Source organism: Oppia nitens, unplaced genomic scaffold (assembly GCF_028296485.1).
Source record: "Oppia nitens isolate AA-2021 unplaced genomic scaffold, nextdenovo-longstitch-racon4-pilon3 scaffold8_pilon_pilon_pilon, whole genome shotgun sequence".
NCBI classification, from domain to species: Eukaryota; Metazoa; Arthropoda; class Arachnida; order Sarcoptiformes; family Oppiidae; genus Oppia; species Oppia nitens.
This window is the reverse complement of record NW_026533252.1, coordinates 1,304,833-1,329,654: the sequence shown is the minus strand read 5'-3', so window position 1 is coordinate 1,329,654 and position 24,822 is coordinate 1,304,833. Positions and strand designations below refer to the sequence as shown.

Below are 24,822 nucleotides of genomic sequence, written 5' to 3'. Positions count from 1 at the left end.
ATTATATGATATGCTTAAATATATCAAATGTATTGAATTTTTTTGTTTTAAATTATATTATTTGATATATTTGTATTAAAGACTATAATAGATTCAACTATTTTTTGATGTCTTTAAATTTAAAGTACATATAAATTTTATATATAATATTTTAAGTCAAACACTTAAAATCAATACAATATTTTTTTTTTATAAAGTCCGTCAAATACAGTATTATTTTTGTTGTACTGTATATACAGTACTACTTTACTGTTTTATGGAAGTTGTCTTTAAAAAAAATCATTAAAAATCTGAGTGTTTTTTGTGGGATTTTTTTTATTTTACATTAATTAATGTCCAGATATTAATGTTAAGATATTTATCCAATATTTCTAGTATTTCTTGTAACTAATTTTATTTTTATTACTTATTTTTATTACTCATTAAAACTATTATGCAATAAATCTTTAAAGTATTACTAAATCACTATAATTTTAATTAAAATATAAATTGTTTGACAATTACCGGTATATATATATAAATATTTGGTTGATTTAAATATACTAAATATTTACAACAGTAAATTTTATTATTATTTATTATACAGTATTACAGTATTACTGCATTTATATCATTTTTATTATAAATATATGAATTACGGTATATTTAAATTAATTAATTAATTAATAACTTTAATACTGTTATAATTTATTAATTAGTTATTTATTAACATTTTTGGGTTTAGTAAGAATTTTATCAAAACAGAAAATATTATAATAATTAAAAACAAATTTTATTAATTAATTAATTTATATTTTTAAAAAATCAATAATAAATATTTTATCATAAGTGCTACCATCGATGTCATCAATTGTTATGAATTGGGATCAGTTTAGCCGAGAAAGTTGACGACAACCAGATGAAGGACAATGTGAGCGAAGATAAAGTCTGCGAAAGCCCTTTCTTGACTAATCTCACGGAATTCATACTTGTTTTGGGGATTAATCTGAAGCCGAAGACAAACGGCTAATACAAATGAAGCGACTGTTGATATGAAACCGGAGAGGAATGAATTGAACGGAAATGTTCCCACAAGACAACAGTACAAGAACTCAATGATTCCCGTCAATAGGATATACAGCAGATATGCGTCAATCAGTTTAAGACGTTTGCTTGTCTTTGATGAGTACTCTTCATAAAACTTGTTCAACACTTCCAATGCGTTGGCCATCTTTGGTCACCAAAACATCATTAAGTTATAACTAATTTAAATGTTGACATATCTGTACTTACAATGACTTAAATGTTGTGTAAATCCGTTCAACCGATTCAAGTGATGATTATTTGATGTCAAAAGTGTGGTAACGAGTGATGTGTTGTTCAATACAAATGCCGACAATCAGTGACAACACATCAATGATGTCATGTATTTGCAAACATTTCAATCATTTAATTAACACAACATTAATATAATATTAATAAATATTTCTAAAATATTATCAATTTTTATCAATAAAAACCAAATATTTCAATATTATAATTACTTAAATAATTATTCAAACAATTAATGGATATTTAGGTGACAATAGAAAAGTTTATCTTATATCAGATAATATTATATTTATATTACAATAATACTAAAAATATAAACAATTTTAACACAAATATTAGATTGGGTTTTATATTACCGTAAATTGAAATTACAAGTAAAGTGTATATACTGTATAAAATTGAAATTATTATTTTTTTTTTAGTTTTAAATATTATAATTTTTGATAAACTTTATTAATAAATATCTATAAACCTAAGTTTTATTTTTTATTAACACATTTATTATTTACATATTATATACAAAAATTAATGTTTAATAAAATTAAATTATTAAATAATAAAATACATATTTATGTATATAATTTGAATTATAATTATTTTAATCATCCTTTTCAGTGAGTATAAGATAAAGCAATTGATTTTGATGTCCATTAAGTTTGGGAAACAAATGAGCGGCAATTGAATCGACGATATCTTCAGATCGAGTCTGAGACCAAATAAGCAGTGATTCCAACATTATATTTAAGTCCATTAGTTCATCATTTTGTGGATTGCATTCAACAATCGGTAAATTGAATTCACATTTATTGGTGTCATTCAGATATAGCTTTAAAAGAAATAGTGTTACAAAATCTGATTCAGTCATCACCGATGAATCAACTCTAGAGAAGGTTTCTAAAGCCCGTTCCCATTGACTACAACTCAAGAAGCAATCGATGGCTTCTTTTAAGAGATTGGCCTCAATATAGACATTGCTGGCCTCGAGATATTTTTGATGTCTTTTGTAAAGAGTGGCCAATTCGCCGTAAATGGATGTATGAAGTGATTTGTGTGACACACGCAGTGCGTGTCTGTACGCACTGATGGCACCATTGAGTTGGTCGCCATCGCGCAGAAGTCTGGCCGAGTCGAGCAGCGCCTGAGTCTCGGCCGCTGTATTGCCCATCGAGTGCTCACATCGGGCCACTGCTAGACAACAATAACCCGAATATGCTTTGAATTGGTTCAGATCACGACTCAAACTCAAGAATTGTTCCGATACTTCAGATACATTTGGCCTCCGAAGTAGGAATCGTTTCTTCAATTTGTTGCTAATAACCTTATAGTTGGCGAAGTCGGCCATCACTTAACATTCATCAACACATTCAACACAAATCAGATGAAAGTGACGACACTTACGATAAAAACATGAATTCAATTGAATATTAATATAGTTTTTAACCCAAACTTGAAGTCAATTTACTAACAATAACGTCAAACAAACTATTTGTTTCAATCACTATAATCACTAAATAAGAGATCAATTTCAGTATAATCTTTGATTAAATGACATTTTATTTACACTGATTGTCATCTTGTGGTTAGTCTTAGTGTTGAACACATCAAACAATTCACTTAATTATTATTAATACTAAATATTTAACAATCAATTGATGTCATCATTGATGGTATGAGATATGATTGCAGTGGAGATGAAATGCATTGCATTTGATTTAACGACTGTTTGATTGACTGATCAATTGATCCCATAATCATCGTCAACAACGATGTCCAACTCCAAGACATACCAATTTGAGAATCAGTTCACTCTTGAGAATTGTGTCGGTCGAGTGGTGATTGCTGTCGTCGGACATCCGTTTGACTTCGTAAAGACATTGATCCAATTGGGTTACGAACCTTTACCGCCGTACCCGACAACTACTATCTTTGGTAGACATCGGTTGGCATTACCCGGCGTTTTCCGCTATATAGGACACATCCGGCGTACCGATGGTTTGTGTGGTATCTATCGTGGCATCGGCTATAAGTTGACTTCCGTTTTGGTCAACGGATTTATTTACGTGAATCTAAGCGAATATCTGAAGCATTTATATCCGGAAGAAGAGTCGCTAAATGAAGATAAGAAGGATGAAGATAAGCAGTCGACACCTGATTTGCAAAAATACGTCAAATTATGTCAATATCTGTCCCGAGAGACGGCTTCGAGATTTGTAGCGCTATTGGCTTCCTATCCGTTTCAAGTGATGACTGTCCGCGTTTGTGCCCAATTTGTGGGCCGCGAAACACATTACGACACATTATTTGGTGCCATCAAAGATATATACCGCACGGGTGGTGTCAGTGGGTTTTACGCCGGTTTTATGCCACGATTTCTTGGTGATGTCCTTGTTCTGTGGATTGGATCTAATATTATATTTGTGGCAAACAGTTGGATTGACGGCGATTCTACCACCAAAAACTATGTTTCCGCTTCGGTTAACTTCATTGTCTCGTCATTGCTCTATCCGTTCCAATTGGTCTCAACAGTAATGTCATGTAATGGCCAATCGGCCCGGTCGTTGGCCGCGTCAGCCTATACTGGACATCCTTACGCCAATTGGGTGGACTGTTGGCGCCATTTGTCACAGTTGGGTGAAATTAAAAGAGGCTCTTCTCTATTGTGGAGATATCAATCCACTGTATTGACAGCACCATTGATTCACAGCACAGCTGTCGACAGAGAAACAAGATATCGACCGAAAGAGTGGTAAAAAAATTAATATTAAGTTGAATCGAATTTTTAAACTTAATTTTCAAGTTAGTAGTTATGAACACATTTATTATTGTACTGTAATTTAAAGTTTTATTATTATTATTACCACATATTTGATTTGTTTTTAATTATATATTTCAAAGAGATATTAATACTTTAATGATTATATACAGTATATAATAAACAAATCTTAATAAAAACAGATAATTATTAACTGTTATTTGGATTCATAATTATAATAAACATTTAGAAATTCTTATAATTATTAACACATGTTTTTTTAACAAACTGTTTAAACTTTTATTTTCGCAAATATTTTACAAAATATCTTAAATTAAGAAATTGCTTTACCATTTTTAAATCCTGTAAATTAGTAAATAAATGAATAATTAAAATACAATTACTGTATAGTATTATATATTTATAAAATTATACTCACTTTTTAACTACTTGTACGACATCTTCATCATTGAGTACGTGATCTTTGCCAACCTTTTGAGGGTTGTGTTTGACAGATGTCCCCCAAACTAATGCACTATTTTAATGAGATTTATAAATATATTATATATATTATGTTTAATGATAATATGGTAATAATTTAGTAAATAATAGTTACTATTTAAACTCCTTCATAATACTCTTATGAAGTTTATTACAAAAATCTTCAACAGATTTCCTGTCCTGACTCAATATAACTGGCGATTCATAATCGGGTAATTGTCCTTTAGGTTTGGTATAACTAATTTATGAGTAATTTATGATTTTTGTTAATTAAAATACTTTAGAAATACAAACAGTAATTTATTTATACATTCGCTGAAGTTTTAGATAATCCCATGTTTTGTACCTAAAAAGACAAATCATTAGATTTATGTCAATAACATAACACAAGACATACAGTAAGTCATCGAAGTTCCACTTGTGATGGGCTGAGATGGGCACAGTATGTGGGATCCGATAAATGATATCCAACTCTTCTACCGAAATCTGATCAATTTTATTGAGCACATAAATACACGGCGTATAGATCCGGTTGCCCTCAATCACGTCAATCAAGTCATCTGAATTGGCGTCATATTTGATAAAGACGTCGGCGTTGTGTATACGATACTCGGCGAGTATTGTCTTGACTGTATCCAAATCCAACTCCGATTGTTGTACCAAACACTGCAAATTGATGCCTCCCTTATCCTTTTTACGGACTGTCAGTTGTGGCGGATCTTTGTTCAGTCTAATACCGAAACCCTCTAATTCTTTCTCAATGAGCTTTTTATGTTGCAACGGCTTTAACACATCCAACACAATAAAAATCAAACTACAAGTACGCGCCACAGCTATCACCTGTCGACCTCTTCCTTTACCATCTTTAGCACCCTCTATAATACCCGGAAGATCCAAAAGCTGGACTTTCGCGCCCTTATATTTGATTACTCCGGGAACTGATCATAAATTTAGTTAACAATATAACAATTTCAATTAAAAATTTAAGTGATAAACAAACCAGTGGTCAAAGTAGTAAACTCATAGGCGGCCACTTCGGAGTAAACGCCGGCTAAAGTGGTCAGAAGTGTAGATTTCCCGACAGATGGAAAGCCGACAAAACCTATGCGCGCATCTCCAGTCTTGGCCACATCGAAGCCCTCTCCTGTTGGTCCACCGCCTCCTTTCGGTGTAATTAATTCGCGCCGAAGTTTAGCCAATCGTGCCTTCAGAAGACCCAAGTGACCCATCGTTGCCTTATTCCTCTGGGTTCGGGCCATCTGTCCATTTGATTACCGATAATTAATCAAATTTTTATTAGAATTAATATCAATAGATTCTAGACATACCTCGGCCTCAATTGCGGCGATTTTCTCCAATACCGTACTCATTGTCGGGAACTAATCGGACACTAATTGTCAACAAAATTGTATAAAAATATCACATCATATGTAACACACGTTTCTCTCATTTAATATTGCATTCAATTGTTATGTATTTGAGTGTCAATACTGTTGTTTACAATCAATGTTATAATTGTCAGTCAAATGCAAAAAAAGGCTTTTAATGTTATTAAATATATTTTAAAAAAGGCCTAAATATTAGCTAATAAATAGTTTAGATAGTAATTGAATGATTAGTACTATTTATGCTTATAATCACACATTTTATAAGTCTCTTTGCTTTGAGAGTCAATTATATGAATCAATGATTGCATTGAAAGGGAAGTCAATATTTTGGACATAATTTGTGTTCAAAAGTGAAGACTACAGACAATCCTATCGTTTGCAATGCATTTCAATACAACTCTTTAATAGTGATCCACACATGTCTTCATCTGATAATAACCTACCGCGAGGTCTGGTCACCCGATCGGGTGGCACGAAACGGCTACCAGCGCTCAGACCCAAAGCTGGTGAATCTCTACCGTCGGTAATGCAATTAAATGGTGCCGCAGACCGAACCAAAAATGGTACCGTCAAGAGAGTCTTTAAACCAACTATTCCTCAAAGACGTCAGACCACAAACACCGATGATGGCCAAAGACAAACTAATGATAATCATAGTAATCATAAGTATGACCATCGGGTCAAACGAGAGAAACCAATTTCAAAGAAACGACTGACAAATCTCATCCAATGCGACGGTGCAGTCTTCAGGGGTGAAGAGACAGCTAGTGTTAGAATCATTAGACCTAAAGGTGGGGAGTCTTATGCAAGAAACCAGTCAACACATGAAAGTAGTACTCGCGTGAAGAGTGAAATAAAAACTGAACCGAGAGATGAATTGGATGAAAGATTAGGCGAAACTAAATTAGACAACAAAGCGAAGGTTATATGTAAGCTCTACGGCGACAACTTTATTGATGACACAGACGATCGGTTCTCAAACAAAGACTTGATTTATCCGAAAGGCTGGCACAATGTGTCAACACATCGTCAGTCACCTCAACCTTCAAAAAGTGAACCGTTAAATTCTTACAATTTATTGAAAACTAACGGATCTCATGATAAACTATTATTAATGCAAATATCGGAAGAGTTTCTGAAAAAAGGTAGCGGTTATGTCGGAAAATTAAGAGTCTATAAGAGTGGACGCATTGAATTAGTCGATTCTTCCTCTGACATGAAATTCGACATTTTATTTGATCAAAAATCGATAACAGATCCCAATATAAAAGATGAAAAAACTGATTCAAAAGTTGGCTCAAAACGAACTAATAATTGTTTCGCCGAAGTTATCACCGAAGATATTGTCTCTTTTGATGGTAAAGAGTTATCCACATTGACTACTCTGGACCACAAACAGGTTCTTCTAGCTGTACCTCATATGCTTCAATCGGAAGATCTTTGATTATAACATAATCTTAATTAAACTTTCATTGAATTAATTAAATTATTTTTGTTATACATTTGAATCAATTTATATATATTTGTAATGTTTGTATAATAATATTAAGTTATATATAACTATAGTTTTTAATAAAAATTAACAAATTTTCAGATAAATTAAATAAATATTTAAATTAATTTTGCGTTTTGTCTAAAATATTGATTACATTATTAGTGTTTTGTACTATTGTTTATATTTATGTCATTTTTGTGCCTTTTAGATGTTGTAACTTAATGTGAATTAATGTATAAAAAGGTTCAGTCAATAGTAAGCCATTGATAAATGTGTGAAACGATTGTTTGTCGATAACATTGAAAAGCATTGCAAACATAAAGTAAAAGACAATTAAAATTAATTTTGTTTTTATATTTGAATTGTCTGTTTGTCATCAAATGTAATCAATTTGTTTGTAAGTATATTGTCTTCATTTTTTATTTGCAATAATTACCGATAAAATTATTGTCCAATTGGTTGGATGTCAGTGATCGGCATTTTCGCAATTCCGTAAACTAACCGCAAATTATATTTTGATTGGTGTGTTGTCAGACCCGAAGCCGCAAAACGAGTGGAAACAATGGCAGTTCCGCCATATATTCTTCAGCAACAATATATGATGGGTTTGATGGGCCAACAAATGCAACCACCTGTTGGCCAACCAATCGGCGGTGGCCTACCGCTAATGGGTCAGCCGATGGGTCATCCGATGGCCGGACCTGCGCCCGTCATCGGCAATCAAATGCCATCGACATCACAAATATCTTCTTCAGTGTCCGGCAGTACTTTTTTAACTGATGAGGATTTGAAGGAAAAGTCAAAGAAATGGCAACAATTGCAAAGCAAACGATACTCTGAAAAGAAAAAGTTTGGTTTTGTTGAAACACAAAAGGAAGAGATGCCACCGGAACACCTGAGGAAAATTATCAGAGATCACGGAGACATGTCATCAAAGAAGTACCGCCACGACAAGCGGGTCTATTTGGGTGCACTTAAATATATGCCACACGCCGTACTCAAACTGATGGAAAACATGCCGATGCCTTGGGAACAGATACGTGACGTTTCCGTACTCTATCACATCACTGGTGCCATTACTTTTGTTAATGAGATCCCATGGGTTATTGAACCGGTATATATAGCACAATGGGGTTCAATGTGGATAATGATGAGACGGGAAAAGCGGGATCGAAGACATTTCAAACGTATGAGATTTCCGCCCTTTGATGACGAAGAACCACCACTAGATTACGCCGACAATGTTCTCGATGTTGAACCTCTTGAAGCCATTCAAATGGAATTGGACAACGAAGAGGACAGTCATGTGGCCAAATGGTTTTACGATCACAAACCGTTGATCGACACCAAGTTTGTAAACGGATCGTCATATCGACGATGGTATTTGGCACTTCCGCAATTGGCCACACTATACCGATTGGCTAATCAATTGTTGACTGATTTGGTGGACACCAATTACTTCTATCTATTCGATCTCAAGTCATTTTTTACGGCTAAAGCGCTGAATATGGCGATTCCCGGCGGACCTAAGTTTGAACCATTGATTAAAGATATAAATCCTGGAGATGAAGATTGGAATGAGTTTAACGATATCAACAAAATAATTATTAGACAACCGATTCGGACTGAATATCGAATTGCTTTTCCTTATTTGTACAACAATTTACCACATTATGTACACCTATCGTGGTATGTATTTAGTAATTTTGATAATTATTTAATTAAATATTAACAGTAATTGTTACTAAATTTAATAATTAACACACTTGTATTACAAATTAACTATTGTAATAATGGTTTATAATAGTGAATGTAATTATAGTGTAAAATTAGTTGTGTTGCGTATTGACTTTTAACATAAGTTTATAATTATTAGTCGCTGATATCACAAACATTAACTGTTGATGTTTTAATTGATAGGTATCACACACCAAATGTTGTCTTCATAAAAACTGAAGACCCGGATCTGCCGGCATTTTATTTCGATCCACTCATTAACCCTATAGCTCACAGCCGGACCGCTACTAAAACGGTCGAACCTTTGCCTAATGATGATGAAGACGACGATCCGTTTATTTTGCCAGAATATGTCGAGCCATTCATGAGTGACTGTCCTTTATATACAGATAACACAGCCAATGGAATAGCTTTATTATGGGCGCCCCGTCCTTACAATTTGAGATCAGACCGAACTCGACGAGCTATTGATGTACCGTTAGTTAAGAGTTGGTATAACGAGCACTGTCCGCCAGGAATGCCGGTCAAGGTTCGGGTTTCTTATCAGAAACTTTTGAAATATTTTGTGTTAAACGCATTAAAACACAAACATCCAAAACCACAGAAGAAGCGATACTTATTTCGTTCTTTTAAAGCGACAAAATTCTTTCAGTCAACAACTCTTGATTGGGTTGAAGCTGGTCTTCAAGTGTGTCGTCAGGGATACAATATGTTAAACTTATTGATACACCGAAAGAATTTAAATTATCTTCACTTGGATTACAACTTTAATTTAAAACCTGTAAAGACTTTAACAACTAAAGAGCGAAAGAAGTCGAGATTCGGAAATGCATTTCATTTGTGTCGCGAAATACTTCGTCTGACAAAACTAGTTGTTGACTCACATGTTCAGTATCGGCTCAACAATGTCGACGCATTTCAATTAGCTGACGGTCTTCAGTATATCTTTGCACACGTGGGACAGTTGACCGGAATGTATCGATACAAGTATAAGCTTATGCGTCAAATTCGTATGTGTAAAGATCTAAAACATCTTATCTATTATCGCTTCAACACCGGTCCGGTTGGTAAAGGACCCGGTTGTGGATTTTGGGCTCCGGGATGGCGAGTATGGCTATTCTTTATGCGCGGAATCACTCCATTGTTAGAGCGATGGTTAGGAAATCTACTGTCTCGACAATTTGAAGGTCGTCATTCTAAAGGTGTGGCCAAAACTGTGACCAAACAACGAGTCGAAAGTCATTTTGATTTGGAATTAAGAGCATCGGTAATGCATGACATCATCGATATGATGCCCGAAGGTATTAAACAAAATAAAGCGCGAACTATATTACAACACTTGAGTGAGGCGTGGAGGTGCTGGAAGGCTAACATACCGTGGAAAGTGCCCGGCCTTCCCATTCCCATTGAAAATATGATATTGCGTTTTGTTAAGATGAAAGCCGACTGGTGGACAAACACGGCTCACTATAATCGGGAACGTATTAGACGAGGCGCTACTGTAGACAAAACGGTATGCAAGAAGAACTTGGGGCGATTGACTCGTTTGTATTTAAAAGCTGAACAGGAAAGACAACATAATTATCTTAAAGATGGGCCTTATATTAGTGCTGAAGAAGCCGTTGCCATATATACTACAACTGTTCATTGGCTCGAAAGTCGACGCTTTTCTCCGATACCTTTTCCACCGCTTTCTTATAAACACGACACCAAACTATTGATACTGGCATTAGAAAGACTTAAAGAGGCCTATAGTGTCAAAAGTCGTCTGAATCAATCTCAACGCGAAGAACTGGGTCTCATAGAGCAGGCCTATGACAACCCACACGAGGCTTTGTCTCGTATTAAACGACATTTACTAACTCAACGAGCGTTTCGCGAAGTGAGCATTGAGTTTATGGATTTATATTCACATTTGATACCAGTTTACGATGTGGAACCACTTGAGAAGATAACTGACGCTTATTTGGATCAGTATTTATGGTATGAAGCAGACAAACGCCACCTCTTTCCTCCGTGGAGTAAACCGGCCGATTCGGAACCACCGCCACTATTAGTCTATAAATGGTGTCAAGGAATTAATAATCTTCAAGATGTTTGGGACACTAATGAAAGAGAATGTAATGTAATGCTTGAATCGAGATATGAAAAACTTTACGAAAAGATTGATTTAACACTTCTTAATCGTTTACTTCGACTTATTGTTGATCATAATATCGCTGATTATATGACAGCTAAAAACAATATTGTCATTAATTATAAAGACATGAATCACACCAATTCTTACGGTATTATCAGAGGTCTTCAATTTTCATCATTTATTGTACAATACTATGGATTAGTATTGGATCTATTGGTTTTGGGTCTTCAACGAGCCAGTGAAATGGTTGGACCGCCACAAATGCCCAATGATTTTCTTACCTATCAGGACGTGGCAACAGAAAGTTGTCATCCAATTCGTCTCTATTCCCGATATATCGATAGATTTCATATTTTCTTCAGATTTACAGCTGAAGAGGCGCGTGATTTAATCCAAAGATATTTGACAGAACATCCCGATCCTAATAACGAAAATATTGTCGGCTATAACAACAAGAAGTGTTGGCCACGGGATGCAAGAATGCGTCTAATGAAACACGACGTCAACTTAGGTCGAGCCGTATTTTGGGATATTAAGAACCGATTGCCGCGTTCGGTGACAACTATTCAATGGGAAAATAGTTTTGTTTGTGTTTACAGTAAAGATAATCCGAATTTATTATTCAATATGTGTGGCTTCGAGTGTCGAATTTTACCGAAGTGTCGAATGACTCAGGAAGAATTTACACACAAAGATGGCGTTTGGAATCTTCAAAATGAAGTAACTAAAGAAAGAACTGCTCAATGCTTTCTTAGAGTTGACGACGAATCGATGCAACGCTTTCACAATAGAGTCCGACAAATACTGATGGCTTCGGGTTCGACCACATTCACGAAGATTGTCAACAAATGGAACACTGCTTTAATTGGTTTAATGACTTATTATCGCGAATCTGTTGTCAACACACAAGAACTTTTGGATCTTTTAGTGAAATGCGAAAACAAAATTCAGACGCGTATTAAAATTGGTCTCAACTCAAAAATGCCGTCACGTTTTCCACCCGTTGTCTTCTATACACCGAAAGAGTTGGGAGGACTCGGAATGTTATCTATGGGTCACGTTTTGATACCTCAGTCAGATCTACGGTGGTCTAAACAGACTGATGTCGGTATAACCCATTTCCGATCGGGTATGTCTCATGATGAGGATCAAGTGATTCCCAATCTATATCGATATATCCAGCCGTGGGAAACGGAGTTTATTGATTCACAACGAGTGTGGGCCGAGTATGCACTCAAACGACAAGAAGCATTGGCCCAAAACAGAAGACTAACTCTTGAAGATCTGGAAGACAGTTGGGATCGAGGAATACCGCGAATCAATACACTTTTCCAGAAAGATCGACACACACTGGCGTACGATAAAGGATGGCGAGTTCGCACAGATTTCAAACAATACCAAGTGTTGAAACAAAACCCATTTTGGTGGACACATCAACGACACGACGGAAAGTTGTGGAATCTTAACAATTATAGGACTGATATGATTCAAGCACTGGGAGGTGTTGAAGGTATTTTGGAGCACACATTGTTCAAAGGCACATACTTTCCTACTTGGGAAGGATTGTTTTGGGAAAAAGCCAGTGGTTTTGAAGAGTCCATGAAATATAAAAAGTTAACAAACGCTCAGAGATCGGGTCTAAATCAGATACCGAATCGTCGGTTTACGTTATGGTGGTCACCAACAATAAATAGGGCCAACGTTTACGTAGGATTTCAAGTGCAGTTAGATTTGACCGGTATTTTCATGCACGGAAAGATCCCGACATTAAAGATATCGTTGATCCAAATATTTAGAGCTCATTTGTGGCAAAAGATTCACGAAAGTGTTGTCATGGATTTGTGTCAAGTATTTGATCAAGAATTGGATGCTCTGGAAATAGAAACGGTTCAGAAAGAGACAATACATCCCCGAAAGTCATACAAAATGAACAGTTCTTGTGCTGATATTTTGCTGTTCGCTGCCTATAAATGGAATGTTTCGCGACCTTCTTTGTTGGCCGATTCTAAAGATGTTATGGACGGAACAAATACTCAAAAATATTGGATTGATGTCCAGTTGCGTTGGGGTGACTATGACTCACATGATATTGAACGATACGCCAGAGCAAAGTTTCTAGACTATACCACCGATAATATGAGTATTTATCCGTCACCAACTGGTATCTTAATAGCTCTCGATTTGGCCTACAATTTGCACGCGGCGTACGGCAATTGGTTTCCCGGCGCTAAACCATTAATACAACAGGCGATGGCAAAGATAATGAAAGCAAATCCAGCTCTTTATGTGCTAAGAGAACGTATTCGAAAGGGTCTTCAGTTGTATTCATCAGAACCAACCGAACCATATCTGTCGTCTCAAAATTATGGCGAACTGTTCTCTAATCAAATTATTTGGTTTGTCGACGACACTAATGTATATCGTGTGACCATTCATAAGACATTTGAAGGAAATCTGACGACAAAACCGATAAACGGAGCTATATTTATATTCAATCCAAGAACCGGACAATTGTTTTTAAAGATTATCCACACGAGTGTATGGGCCGGTCAAAAACGTTTGGGACAATTAGCTAAATGGAAAACCGCCGAAGAGGTGGCCGCTTTGATTAGATCATTGCCTGTTGAGGAACAGCCGAAACAAATTATTGTAACTCGAAAAGGAATGTTGGATCCATTAGAGGTGATTATAAACAATGATTGCTTAATTTTAAAATTTTTTTGCATAATTAAACAAATTGGTTAATATAATTGTTAATTGATTATTAATTCTGCATAAATTAAATCGATCTCATAGTACTATAATAGTCTAATAATTGTCACAATTATTGATACCATATATTATAGTTTCCCTGATCTGAAACATTAATTATTTTTATTTATATTTAACTTTAGGTCCATTTACTTGACTTTCCCAATATTGTCATCAAAGGCAGTGAATTGCAACTACCATTCCAGGCTTGTCTTAAAGTTGAGAAATTTGGTGATCTTATCTTAAAGGCTACGGAACCGCAAATGGTTTTATTCAATCTGTACGACGATTGGCTCAAAACTATTTCTTCATACACAGCGTTTTCGCGACTGATTCTCATATTAAGAGCTCTTCACGTGAATAACGAACGAACCAAAGTAGTACTCAAACCGGACAAAACTACAATTACTGAACCACACCATATATGGCCTACTCTTACTGATGAGGAATGGATTAAATGTGAAGTTCAACTTAAGGATTTGATTCTTGCTGATTACGGCAAAAAGAATAACGTAAACGTGGCCTCATTGACACAATCGGAGATTCGTGATATCATATTGGGAATGGAGATATCTGCGCCATCAGCTCAAAGACAACAGATCGCCGAAATCGAAAAACAAACTAAAGAACAGTCACAACTTACAGCAACGACAACCCGTACTGTTAACAAACACGGCGATGAAATTGTGACAACAACTACAAGTAACTACGAGGCGCAGACATTTGCATCGAAAACCGAATGGCGAATTCGGGCCATTTCGGCCACTAATTTGCATCTCCGCACAAACCATATATATGTTTCATCAGATGATATCAAAGAAACTGGTTTTACATATATTTTGCCTAAGAATGTTCTCAAAAAGTTTATTATTATATCGGATCTGAGAACACAAATTTCCGGATATTTATTTGGCGTCAGTCCTCCAGACAATCCACAAGTCAAAGAAATAAGATGTATAGTAATGCCTCCTCAGTGGGGTACTCACCAAACCGTTCATTTACCTAATTTGTTGCCACAACACGAATACCTTAACGATTTGGAACCGTTAGGTTGGATTCATACGCAACCAAATGAATTGCCACAACTTTCACCGCAAGACATCACAACACACGCAAAGATGATGTCTGATAATTCTTCGTGGGATTCGGATAAGACTATTGTTATTACATGTAGTTTCACTCCCGGCTCGTGTTCACTGACCGCTTATAAACTGACTCCTGGAGGTTATGAGTGGGGCCGACAAAACACCGATCGGGGAAACAATCCAAAAGGATATTTGCCGTCACATTATGAAAGAGTACAGATGTTATTGTCCGACCGTTTTCTCGGCTTCTATATGGTACCGGCACAGGGATCCTGGAATTATAACTTTATGGGTATGTATTTAATAATTTTGTTTGTTTAATATGATTTGATATCCATTAAAAGGTTTATTTATAATTTAATTGTAATTTAATATTTATTTAGTGTATTTTTTTAAAATGAGAAATCGATTAGGAATTTATTGCTATATTTTTGAATATAATTAATTTTAATTTATATATTACAGTAATTTAAATATAGATTAATATATTTTTATATATTTGATGAAAAATAAGTTTATTTGAGGTTTGATAGGATTTTGCTCTATTTTTCACAAGATTTAAAATAAACAATTTATTGAAGATTTAGAGGCATTTATAAAACTTTTTATATAGTTTTTTAAATTGCCTTAACTCAAGTTACTTTACAAAATTGCATATAACAAAGTGTTATATATAATTTTATAAGTAACAAATTTTGTCAAAAATTTTGAACCAAATTTACAGTATGAAAATCATTGATTTTTTGGCACAAATTCACAAATTAGTTAATATACTTTATTTATTAATTGATTATAATTTGTGCATAAATTAAAACTCGATCTCATAGTACTATAATAACAAATAGTTGTTAACAATTATTTTTATCATATATTATAGTTTCCCAGATTTGAAACATTTAAGTTAAATATTATTTAATAAGATCTGACAAATGCGACCCCCATTTAATGAGGTGATTATCAATGTTTATATAGGTGTCCGACACGACTCATCCATGAAATATGAGCTCCAATTGGCAAATCCTAAAGAGTTTTATCATGAGTGCCACCGAATCGCCCATTTCTCCAATTTTAGTCATTTAGAGGACTCTGAAAATGTTGGCGCCGATAGAGAGGACCACTATTCGTAGGCAAACAAAATTGGACATAAAATTATACTTTAATTATACACCACTTATGTGTTGTCAAAATTATTTTATCATTTTTGTATTTTGTTTTTATTATACGCTAAACTACTACATGTAATCATTAAGAAACAAAATTTAATTATTATAATTTAAATAATAAATTATTTTCATGTAATTGACTTATAATTTGATTGTTATTTAATTATTACAAAAATGTGTGTCCGATAAGTGAATTTGGTTTTGCGCACTACTATAGAGTTTTGTCATTTGAAATATTTATTGACCGATTATGCGCCGATCCGGTAAAAACAAATGTATACTACATTCAAGTGTTTTTTCAGTATTTACAATCACATTAAGTGACTTTATGGCCGACAAAATTGAATTGTTTTTATATATAATTATTAAGTCCTAATCCCCTCCAAAACACCTGTCATTGTTGAAAGAGTAAGAACAGAGAGAGTGAGTGAGTGGTGGTGTTTGACGCCTCCGCACAGTTAAAAAATAGAGGGAATATGTAGTAATGTTTTGTTGAGATAAATGGGTCACATAGTCATACATTTAACTATAATAACCAGTGAATTACTACTCTGCATAAGCTCTACAATAAGCATATACTGTACGGCATATCGTATTAGTTTATCTCGATTCTGGTGATAATTTTTTATATATATATAATAATAATTTCAATATAATATATATTATTTGATATAAATATAATACTGTAAGTGTGCTGTTATAATCATTTTTTAACAGAGATATATATTTACACAAATGTTGTTATTAGTAAACAATCATTTATTTATTCTGTGAATTATACAGTTATATGCATCGCTATAGCGATAAAACACATCAAATTAGGAAGCAATCAGTAAGTTATATAATAATGAAAGTTATGTATTGCATGTGTTATCTATAATATAAATGTTTATGACATTAGACTTGTAACTTAAGATCACTGTTTAATAGTGATTCAATATATCCTGTCGGATGTTGTACTGTATAAACAATTATATTTATGTTACCGGACGGGACAGATAATTAAAAAATATATAATAAACAAATACTTTTTAATTATTTAATTTTGTTACTTAACAAATTTAGTACATTTGCAAAATTTCAATTAAATGATTTTAATTTTAAATTATTGAAAAATATTAATTAATTAATAAAGAAAAAATATTTTACTAATAAAATATCCAATTGACAGGACATCAAAATAGTCCCTAAAGTCGATACTCTAGTATAAGACTCAAAGTTCTTGTAACTTGATTTTCGCTTTAATTTTTTTTTTATGTATTCAACTATTATATACCGTATTCCCTGCGATAACATATTATTATTATTTTAAACAAAATTATATTTAATATATCTCTTTTATTTTTAACAATTATGTATTATTTTATTTAATTATTTTAATAAAATTTGCTTATTACTATATTATATAAAAAAGTTTTTTATTTAATTTTCAGTATAATATAATACTTAATTTTTTTTAACTACAATATATTAGATAGATTTACATTTATTAAATAATAAATAATTATATTTATAAAGACAGATATTTATTTTGTTTTTTTTATAAAAATTGCATAGATTACTAATAAATTTGATATTTAAATTCAAAAAATAAATCTATTGATCTATTGTGATTACTCAGTGAAATTCATTTAATTTTATATTTTACCTAGATAAGATATATTTAATAACATAAGCATTTTAAAAATAAAATTATAAATAATACAGATAATGCTATAATATAATTTAATCTATAATTTAATATTTTATAAATTTTAAATAATTTTTATAGCTTTTAAAATTTCATAATTTACATAAAAAAGTGGAACTTTATACCTAGATTATCACTACAGTTATACTGTATAATAGCTTATACTATTGATCTAGTTTACTTTTTTAAAATTTTTATTACATGTAAACCATTTCTCGTGATTTTTATTAGCAATTATATATTTTATATACATTATATATGTATAGTATTATATAAATGTTGGAATACGGTATATATCGTAATACAATAGACAATATGTATCTTATTTATACAAATAGCGCAATGCGTTTATATTAAATATTTATTATAAAAGCATACGAGAAATAGATTGATTACATTATACAGTCTATTGAAAATTAATACGGCATCTCATATATTATATATACTTTAATATAACATAATATGACATATAATACATGAGTTTTTTGTAGTTGTGTGGAGTGGTAGGTGGTTCCTTGTATGCTATATTGACAATAATAAATAAATAAGTTGTGTGTTAATTAAATTTGTGTTAGAATTGTATGTTTTCTATCTTTTATTAATTTATGAAAAGCTGAATAAATTTATTATTTTGTATTTCAATACTAGAAATATATAAATAATTTTTTTTATTTGTTATTATATTAAAATAATTTATATGACATAACAGGTGAGGCTAAAAGCAGTTTTGTAGCAATTATTATCATATAATTACAAGTTTTATTTCATTGCATCGTATATCCAATGCTTTTATAAGTATTTCATATATCAGTTAATATAATATATGCTTTAAAAATATTTTGTTTAGCATATCATCCTTGAAGTCAGCATTGAATTAGTACTGAAATTAATGTCTTGATTTGGGTGAACACCATATCAGGCATACCTTTAGATGTCATTACATCGCCTTTTAATACAATTATTTATTGAACTCAACTCTCGTTTTATTTCAAAAAGTCTTTTTTAACATATAAACCATTAAATTATTATTAAATTAGTTTTTTATATAAATTTTATGTTTTTAGTGTATATTTCATGTCAATCTTCATATTATTTATTTATTACCAATAATATGTCATATGAAATGTTTATGATTTGAAATCAATTTAACACTTTTTGAAGTTTTATTAATAAAAAAGTATTGATAAATTAGTTTTTTTTATAAATTATGTGCGAAAAATATATGTATAAATTATTGTACATATACTATATATAGGATACCTATGGATTATGTGTAATGTGATAATGACTATGTGATAAATTTCAATAATTTGATATATTTTTATTTATTAATTATTATTTGTGACATTTTAAGTTAAAACATTGAATTTTATTGAAAACTTTATATGTAATTTTTTGAAGTTTATATATTATTATTATTGTTATTATTATTATATATTTTCAAAGATATATTTGTTTATTGAGTTGTAATAAAATACTAATCAAATTGTTGTTGTGATGCTTCTGGAGCCGCGACCTTTTCGGCCGTTTAAGACATGCGGAGAGTACTTGTATGCCATGAAAGAAGATTTAGCCGAATGGCTAAACACATTGTATGAACTGGACATCGATGTCGACAACTTCATGAAACAATTGGAGACCGGAGTAGTCCTCTGCAGGTGAGTGCCATTCTTCTGGTTTTCTATAAAATTATTTTTTTTGGTTAAAATTTTAGAATTAATTTTTTAATAAATTAATTTTTACAATTTTTTTGTTAATCATTTAAAAGACATGCTAATCATGTGCTGAAGAAAGCGCGTGAATTTGAGGCCAATGGTAGTCAATGTCTTGATATAACGATTCCGAAAAAAGATGTCATATATCGTGACGGTGTAAATCCGGGAACATTCCGCGCGCGCGACAATGTATCCAATTTTATTAGTTGGTGTCGACTGTTGAACATTCATGAGTGCCTTCTCTTCGAGACCGACGACTTAGTTCTTCGTAAAAATGAAAAAAGTTTTATATTATGTCTTCTGGAAGTCGCCCGAAGAGGTTCTAAGATAGGTATTTGTGTCTCTATTGGCAATGCTTTTAGCGTCAAACTTGACATTGCTATCGATTTTTATCGAAACCAATAGGTATTTTAGCGCCGACTTTGATCCAATTGGAAGAAGAAATCGACAGAGAGTTGGCCGAAGATTCTGCCGACAAAAACAATGACAAAAATGATGACAATTTAATAAAACCACAAATCATTACAAATGATCTCAAGTCACTTCATGAAAGGGTATGTAAAATACTAAAAGTTATTATTCAAATCAAATATAAACAAAAAACATAATATTTTTATGATAATAATATTTCCTGAACTCTATCTAAACCATACCTTTTGATTTATATTTTGATATTTAACTTATGGTTCAAAGCTTCAGGTTATATGCTATGTTAGGTTATAAACTATTTGCAAAATATTTTTCTCTATTAAAAACAACACATCAAATGCCTCATAGCTCTGGCATTACTTGTTTGTCCAATAGTTTATCATTTAATAAAATTTGTTAACTATATGTTAGGTCGTATTGATGAACTTAGTGTATAAATTTTTGATACATACTTAATAGATAATATAATAGATACTAATTAATGGAATCTGACTTGTAATTTATAATATAATAAATTAATATAATTATTAAAAAATTATTTTGAAAACATTGAAGTATTAGTAATGTTATTTTATAGCTGTTTTAAATTCATTCATTGATTCATTAAATTTTTATAGATTTAAACAATTTTTTTTGAATTTTATTAATAAGTGACTAATAAAATTGTATTGAAAATTAGTAAATGATTTACTGTATATAAAATAGGTGGTCGAGTTGTTATCCCGGTGCACGTGTCCCACACAGTATAACTTGGAGTATATATCTGATGGAAAATATAGGATTGGCGACACAAAAGTGCTTATATTTGTCAGAGTAAGTCAATTGATTGTTATTTTTATTACAATTATTGATAAATAATTAGTATGTCTTTATTTGTCAAATTAATTGCATTAATTATTAATTAGATATTGAGAAGTCATGTAATGGTAAGAGTGGGCGGCGGATGGTATGTATCGATACTTACAATGATTTTAAACGATATACGTGTTATACTGTATTTATAGTGAAATATAATTTTATTTTTAATGCTTTTTAGGGATACACTCGAACACTATCTAGAAAAACACGATCCCTGTCGATGTCGATCGGGTTAGTTATTAATTGTTATTTAATTTTTATAATACAATAATAATAATAATAATATTACTTTTGCTAAATACAGGTACTCGACGTAGTGGTTCACTACCGGATTCATTGGGGAGTTCGGCCCCACATTTCCGAGTCCTACGGGACCCCAATGCTGGTCAACGCGTTTCCCTGTTTCGGGTGTCATAAATAATAAGACAATAATATTGTATAAATAATAATAATAATAATAATAATAACAAATGACCATCGCCAAAATTTATTTTGTTATTTTACTAATTTTAGTAATTGATTTATTTTCGTTATAATTTGTTGTTATTATATATACTGTTATACATACAGTAAATATAAATTATATATTATATTTATAAATTTTTAATTTTTTATATTAATTAATTGACATACATTATATCTTGTTATATTATTGATTATATGATTTATTTGATACCATAATATTTAACATATCCATATAATTAATAGTGGATTCAATATAAATCATTTAATCCAATAGTCAATTTCTATAGATTAGCTTATGAACTCTATTATAGATATATATAAATATATAACTAATAATATTAATTAATATTATATATAAAGTAAAGTATATAGTATTATATATATATATTGTTGACATCAAATAATTTATATATAATAATACTTTTGAAAGAATTTTATCAAATTTTATAAACATTTGCTCATTAATTATAAATAGATAAACATTAAGTATTGTATGACACTATTTATAATAAATATAATAACGTAATGTTAATAATAATATGTAATTTTACTAAATCAGATAATTTAGTCAAATTTTGTTAAATCATGTATTTTAAATAAATAACAATTATACCTAATTTCTAAAATAAGAGTCAATTATTACTATTATTAAACATTAAGTTTTATGTAGTCTTTAAAACATATTATACTAATAAAAGTTACAATTGAAGACAGTTTTCGTTCACAATGTGTCACACTTTGCTTAACACTCGAGTGTTTCGGTCTCCGAGTCCGACATCACTACTGTATTCACAGTAACAGTGATATCAGCTTTTGGTCACTTTTGAACATATGATGGATGAGAGAGAGAGAGAGAGAGAGAGAGAGAGAGAGAGAGAGAGAGAGAGAGAGAGAGAGAGAGAGAGAGATGCCTCATCTCAATAAATTATTGTATTACCGGTACATTAAAAATATGATACTAAGTGTAAAACAATATTTGAAAATATTGTAATAATTAAAATTAACAATTTTTAAATAGTGCCTCAATCTGAGACAATTTCTAAACTATTAAAAAATATATACATATTTTAATATATGATATAAACATAATTTAACTGCCATTAGAGTGTTACGCAAAGTGTCTTTGTATTTGTTTATAAGTTTTAAATACAAATTCTATTAAAATATTGTTTTATAACAATTGGTTTCAAATATCTGGATATTATTACATTAATATTATCTATATTTAGAATGATATTTAAACTGATATGAAATATATATGAAAAATATTGATTTAATAATGTCATTGTGTGTGTTGTTTAATGTGTTATATGAATGCTGAATCATTTAGTTTGTTTAGTTTAATTTAATAAATTAAAATTATATTAAACTGTACTTGTTATCAATTAAACATTAATTAATTTATTAAAATCAACTAATTATATGTAGATATTGTTATAATTAAAAAAAATAGACTTCAAGGAATAAATTTATTTTGACTAAATCACTTGTATATAACTTAATTAATCCAATAATAATTTTACTAAATTATTATAATGCATACAAGAGCTTATTTAATATAATTTTTTATAAATTTAAAAAATATATAAAATAAATAGTATAATCTTGTATAATGAGTCCTGAAATTTTATATTATTACAATTTGGTTTAGTAAATTACTATAATTTATTTTTCAATTTAATCTACGAATCGTAAATTACGATATATAAATATTATCTTTATAACTTACATTTTAAAATAGTGAAATAGCTATAATTTAGTAAAAATTATTAATAATTTCATTAACTAGTTTGACAATAAAAAAATGTCCTAATTTGTATTAGTACTCCATTGTAAACTCTAAATTTAATAGACATATGCAAAATAAAATGTGAATATTAATATAAAGATTGACTAAATAATCATTTTAGTGACATGTTTTGTGCAAACAACTACAGTATTACATATTATTGAGTATTGTATAACATATCACAACTCATATATTTGTGTTTTATTGACATTTATTAGACGTGTTTGAGGGATAACTTGTCTAATCAATCAAAATCTTTAAATCTTTACATAGTGTTAGCTTTTATAAAAAATAACATTTAAGACAAAATTCAGTAATGAAATAATATAGTTATCATAATAAATAAGTTATGAAAAATTAACTGTTGTACAGAGTTTAGTAAAAGTTATAATAGAAATAGTAATACATTAAATAGAGTACTATACTGTACTATACAATGTGTTAGCATATTATGCAATATATACAATGTTATATCAGCGTTATAGATAACTTACTGTATAAATGCAAATATATTAAAAGTCAAAACCTGTGATAAAATTTTTAAATATTTTATAGCTATATTTACTAAATTAAACAATATTAGTTAAATAGTATATATTTCATATAATCAATTTTAATTCATTTGTTAAGGTTTCTAGTATTTTAATTTAATAACAAAATTTAATGCTTAATAGGTTGTGTATAATTTATAATAATTCAATAATTAATACTACAGTAATTGGTAATTCAGTGAATAAGTAATAAAAATATTTGTATCAAACAAGTGAGAAAAAATGTAACCGATTTTCTCAAATAAAATTAAGTCCATTGAATAATTAGTTTTCAAATGAATCAGACTTATTAATAATTTTATCATTAATTAAGATATATTGTCTATCAATTGTTTAATCAAAATAATTTAAAACTTAACAGTTTTTATAATTAAAATTTTGAGTTTATTTGTAGATATATATACATCAGAGACCATTTCTTAATCATGTTTTATATAGTACTGTAATTTCCCATTATAGCAACATTTCATTTTATTTGATATTTTTGACCAAAATGTGCTAATTTTAATACTATTATAATAAATGATAAATTACAGACAGAAACTATCATATTTTGGCGAAACTTGTTTTGTAAGTTTCTAACAAAAAATATATAGCAATATATCTTATATACAGAGAGGTGTCAGTCAGTTAAATAATAATACGGTACTCTACTATTGTTGATAATAAGTATTATCATATAAATGTATATACATATCATATTATTATTATTATGAGTAAAAGCATTGAATGCGAATCTTAAGGGGAGGGGGTTAGCACTGACTCCAGGTATGTTTGTCGGTATGAATACCTAACGATCCGAGCATTTTGTCGACAATTTCTATTGTTATATAAAAATATCAATGCATTCAAACACAGAATACTCTCCTCTGCTATCAGTTATATCGATAATAACATTAAATTTATATTAAGATTAGTATTACAAACAACAATTGGTATGAAATAATAGTAATCACAAATACTTGTGAATTATTAAATACTGGTATAATGTAAAAACGTGTA

At 30.7% G+C, this 24,822-nt stretch overlaps 7 protein-coding genes across 7 annotated transcripts; 4 read left to right on the top strand and 3 right to left on the bottom strand.

Moving 5' to 3' along the window:
• Positions 1 to 724: 724 nt before the first annotated feature.
• Positions 725 to 1,404, bottom strand: LOC128963938 (dolichyl-diphosphooligosaccharide--protein glycosyltransferase subunit DAD1-like). Its single transcript, XM_054310485.1, has 2 exons — positions 1,273 to 1,404; positions 725 to 1,210 (listed from the first exon to the last, which is right to left on the bottom strand). The coding sequence occupies exon 2, from the start codon at positions 1,208 to 1,210 to the stop codon at positions 872 to 874; it is 339 nt and encodes a 112-aa protein (XP_054166460.1). The 5' UTR covers positions 1,273 to 1,404; the 3' UTR covers positions 725 to 871.
• A 468-nt stretch (positions 1,405 to 1,872) lies between these two features.
• LOC128963935 (uncharacterized) lies at positions 1,873 to 2,767 on the bottom strand. Its single transcript, XM_054310481.1, has one exon. The coding sequence runs from the start codon at positions 2,651 to 2,653 to the stop codon at positions 1,910 to 1,912; it is 744 nt and encodes a 247-aa protein (XP_054166456.1). The 5' UTR covers positions 2,654 to 2,767; the 3' UTR covers positions 1,873 to 1,909.
• Positions 2,768 to 2,971: 204 nt separating this feature from the next.
• Positions 2,972 to 4,136, top strand: LOC128963932 (mitochondrial carrier homolog 2-like). Its single transcript, XM_054310478.1, has one exon. The coding sequence runs from the start codon at positions 3,078 to 3,080 to the stop codon at positions 4,059 to 4,061; it is 984 nt and encodes a 327-aa protein (XP_054166453.1). The 5' UTR covers positions 2,972 to 3,077; the 3' UTR covers positions 4,062 to 4,136.
• A 221-nt stretch (positions 4,137 to 4,357) lies between these two features.
• On the bottom strand, positions 4,358 to 6,041 carry LOC128963931 (GTP-binding protein 128up-like). The gene is made up of 7 exons (XM_054310477.1): positions 5,893 to 6,041; positions 5,565 to 5,823; positions 4,962 to 5,502; positions 4,875 to 4,910; positions 4,680 to 4,802; positions 4,503 to 4,598; positions 4,358 to 4,426 (listed from the first exon to the last, which is right to left on the bottom strand). The coding sequence occupies exons 1-7, from the start codon at positions 5,932 to 5,934 to the stop codon at positions 4,420 to 4,422; spliced, it is 1,104 nt and encodes a 367-aa protein (XP_054166452.1). The 5' UTR covers positions 5,935 to 6,041; the 3' UTR covers positions 4,358 to 4,419.
• A 246-nt stretch (positions 6,042 to 6,287) lies between these two features.
• Positions 6,288 to 7,455, top strand: LOC128963968 (uncharacterized). The gene has a single exon (XM_054310521.1). The coding sequence runs from the start codon at positions 6,371 to 6,373 to the stop codon at positions 7,394 to 7,396; it is 1,026 nt and encodes a 341-aa protein (XP_054166496.1). The 5' UTR covers positions 6,288 to 6,370; the 3' UTR covers positions 7,397 to 7,455.
• A 238-nt stretch (positions 7,456 to 7,693) lies between these two features.
• Positions 7,694 to 16,406, top strand: LOC128964216 (pre-mRNA-processing-splicing factor 8). Its single transcript, XM_054310778.1, has 5 exons — positions 7,694 to 7,844; positions 7,982 to 9,136; positions 9,368 to 14,006; positions 14,219 to 15,452; positions 16,133 to 16,406. The coding sequence occupies exons 2-5, from the start codon at positions 8,010 to 8,012 to the stop codon at positions 16,285 to 16,287; spliced, it is 7,155 nt and encodes a 2,384-aa protein (XP_054166753.1). The 5' UTR covers positions 7,694 to 7,844; positions 7,982 to 8,009; the 3' UTR covers positions 16,288 to 16,406.
• A 3,079-nt stretch (positions 16,407 to 19,485) lies between these two features.
• LOC128963872 (GAS2-like protein pickled eggs) lies at positions 19,486 to 21,436 on the top strand. The gene is made up of 7 exons (XM_054310401.1): positions 19,486 to 19,671; positions 19,782 to 20,059; positions 20,134 to 20,282; positions 20,863 to 20,970; positions 21,063 to 21,103; positions 21,194 to 21,246; positions 21,320 to 21,436. The coding sequence occupies exons 1-7, from the start codon at positions 19,511 to 19,513 to the stop codon at positions 21,430 to 21,432; spliced, it is 903 nt and encodes a 300-aa protein (XP_054166376.1). The 5' UTR covers positions 19,486 to 19,510; the 3' UTR covers positions 21,433 to 21,436.
• Positions 21,437 to 24,822: the final 3,386 nt, after the last annotated feature.

Coding starts and splice junctions, on each gene's coding strand:
- LOC128963938 (XM_054310485.1), bottom strand. CDS start 1,210: ATGGCCAACGCATTGGAAGTGTTGAACAAGTTTTATGAAGAGTACTCA.
- LOC128963935 (XM_054310481.1), bottom strand. CDS start 2,653: ATGGCCGACTTCGCCAACTATAAGGTTATTAGCAACAAATTGAAGAAA.
- LOC128963932 (XM_054310478.1), top strand. CDS start 3,078: ATGTCCAACTCCAAGACATACCAATTTGAGAATCAGTTCACTCTTGAG.
- LOC128963931 (XM_054310477.1), bottom strand. CDS start 5,934: ATGAGTACGGTATTGGAGAAAATCGCCGCAATTGAGGCCGAG. Junction 5,503..5,564: donor GTTTACTACTTTGACCACTG/GTTTGTTTATCA, acceptor ATTTATGATCAG/TTCCCGGAGTAATCAAATAT. Junction 4,599..4,679: donor ATTATGAAGGAGTTTAAATA/GTAACTATTATT, acceptor TCATTAAAATAG/TGCATTAGTTTGGGGGACAT.
- LOC128963968 (XM_054310521.1), top strand. CDS start 6,371: ATGTCTTCATCTGATAATAACCTACCGCGAGGTCTGGTCACCCGATCG.
- LOC128964216 (XM_054310778.1), top strand. CDS start 8,010: ATGGCAGTTCCGCCATATATTCTTCAGCAACAATATATGATGGGTTTG. Junction 9,137..9,367: donor CATTATGTACACCTATCGTG/GTATGTATTTAG, acceptor TTTAATTGATAG/GTATCACACACCAAATGTTG. Junction 15,453..16,132: donor CTGGAATTATAACTTTATGG/GTATGTATTTAA, acceptor ATGTTTATATAG/GTGTCCGACACGACTCATCC.
- LOC128963872 (XM_054310401.1), top strand. CDS start 19,511: ATGCTTCTGGAGCCGCGACCTTTTCGGCCGTTTAAGACATGCGGAGAG. Junction 20,971..21,062: donor AAGTGCTTATATTTGTCAGA/GTAAGTCAATTG, acceptor ATTATTAATTAG/ATATTGAGAAGTCATGTAAT. Junction 21,247..21,319: donor TCCCTGTCGATGTCGATCGG/GTTAGTTATTAA, acceptor TGCTAAATACAG/GTACTCGACGTAGTGGTTCA.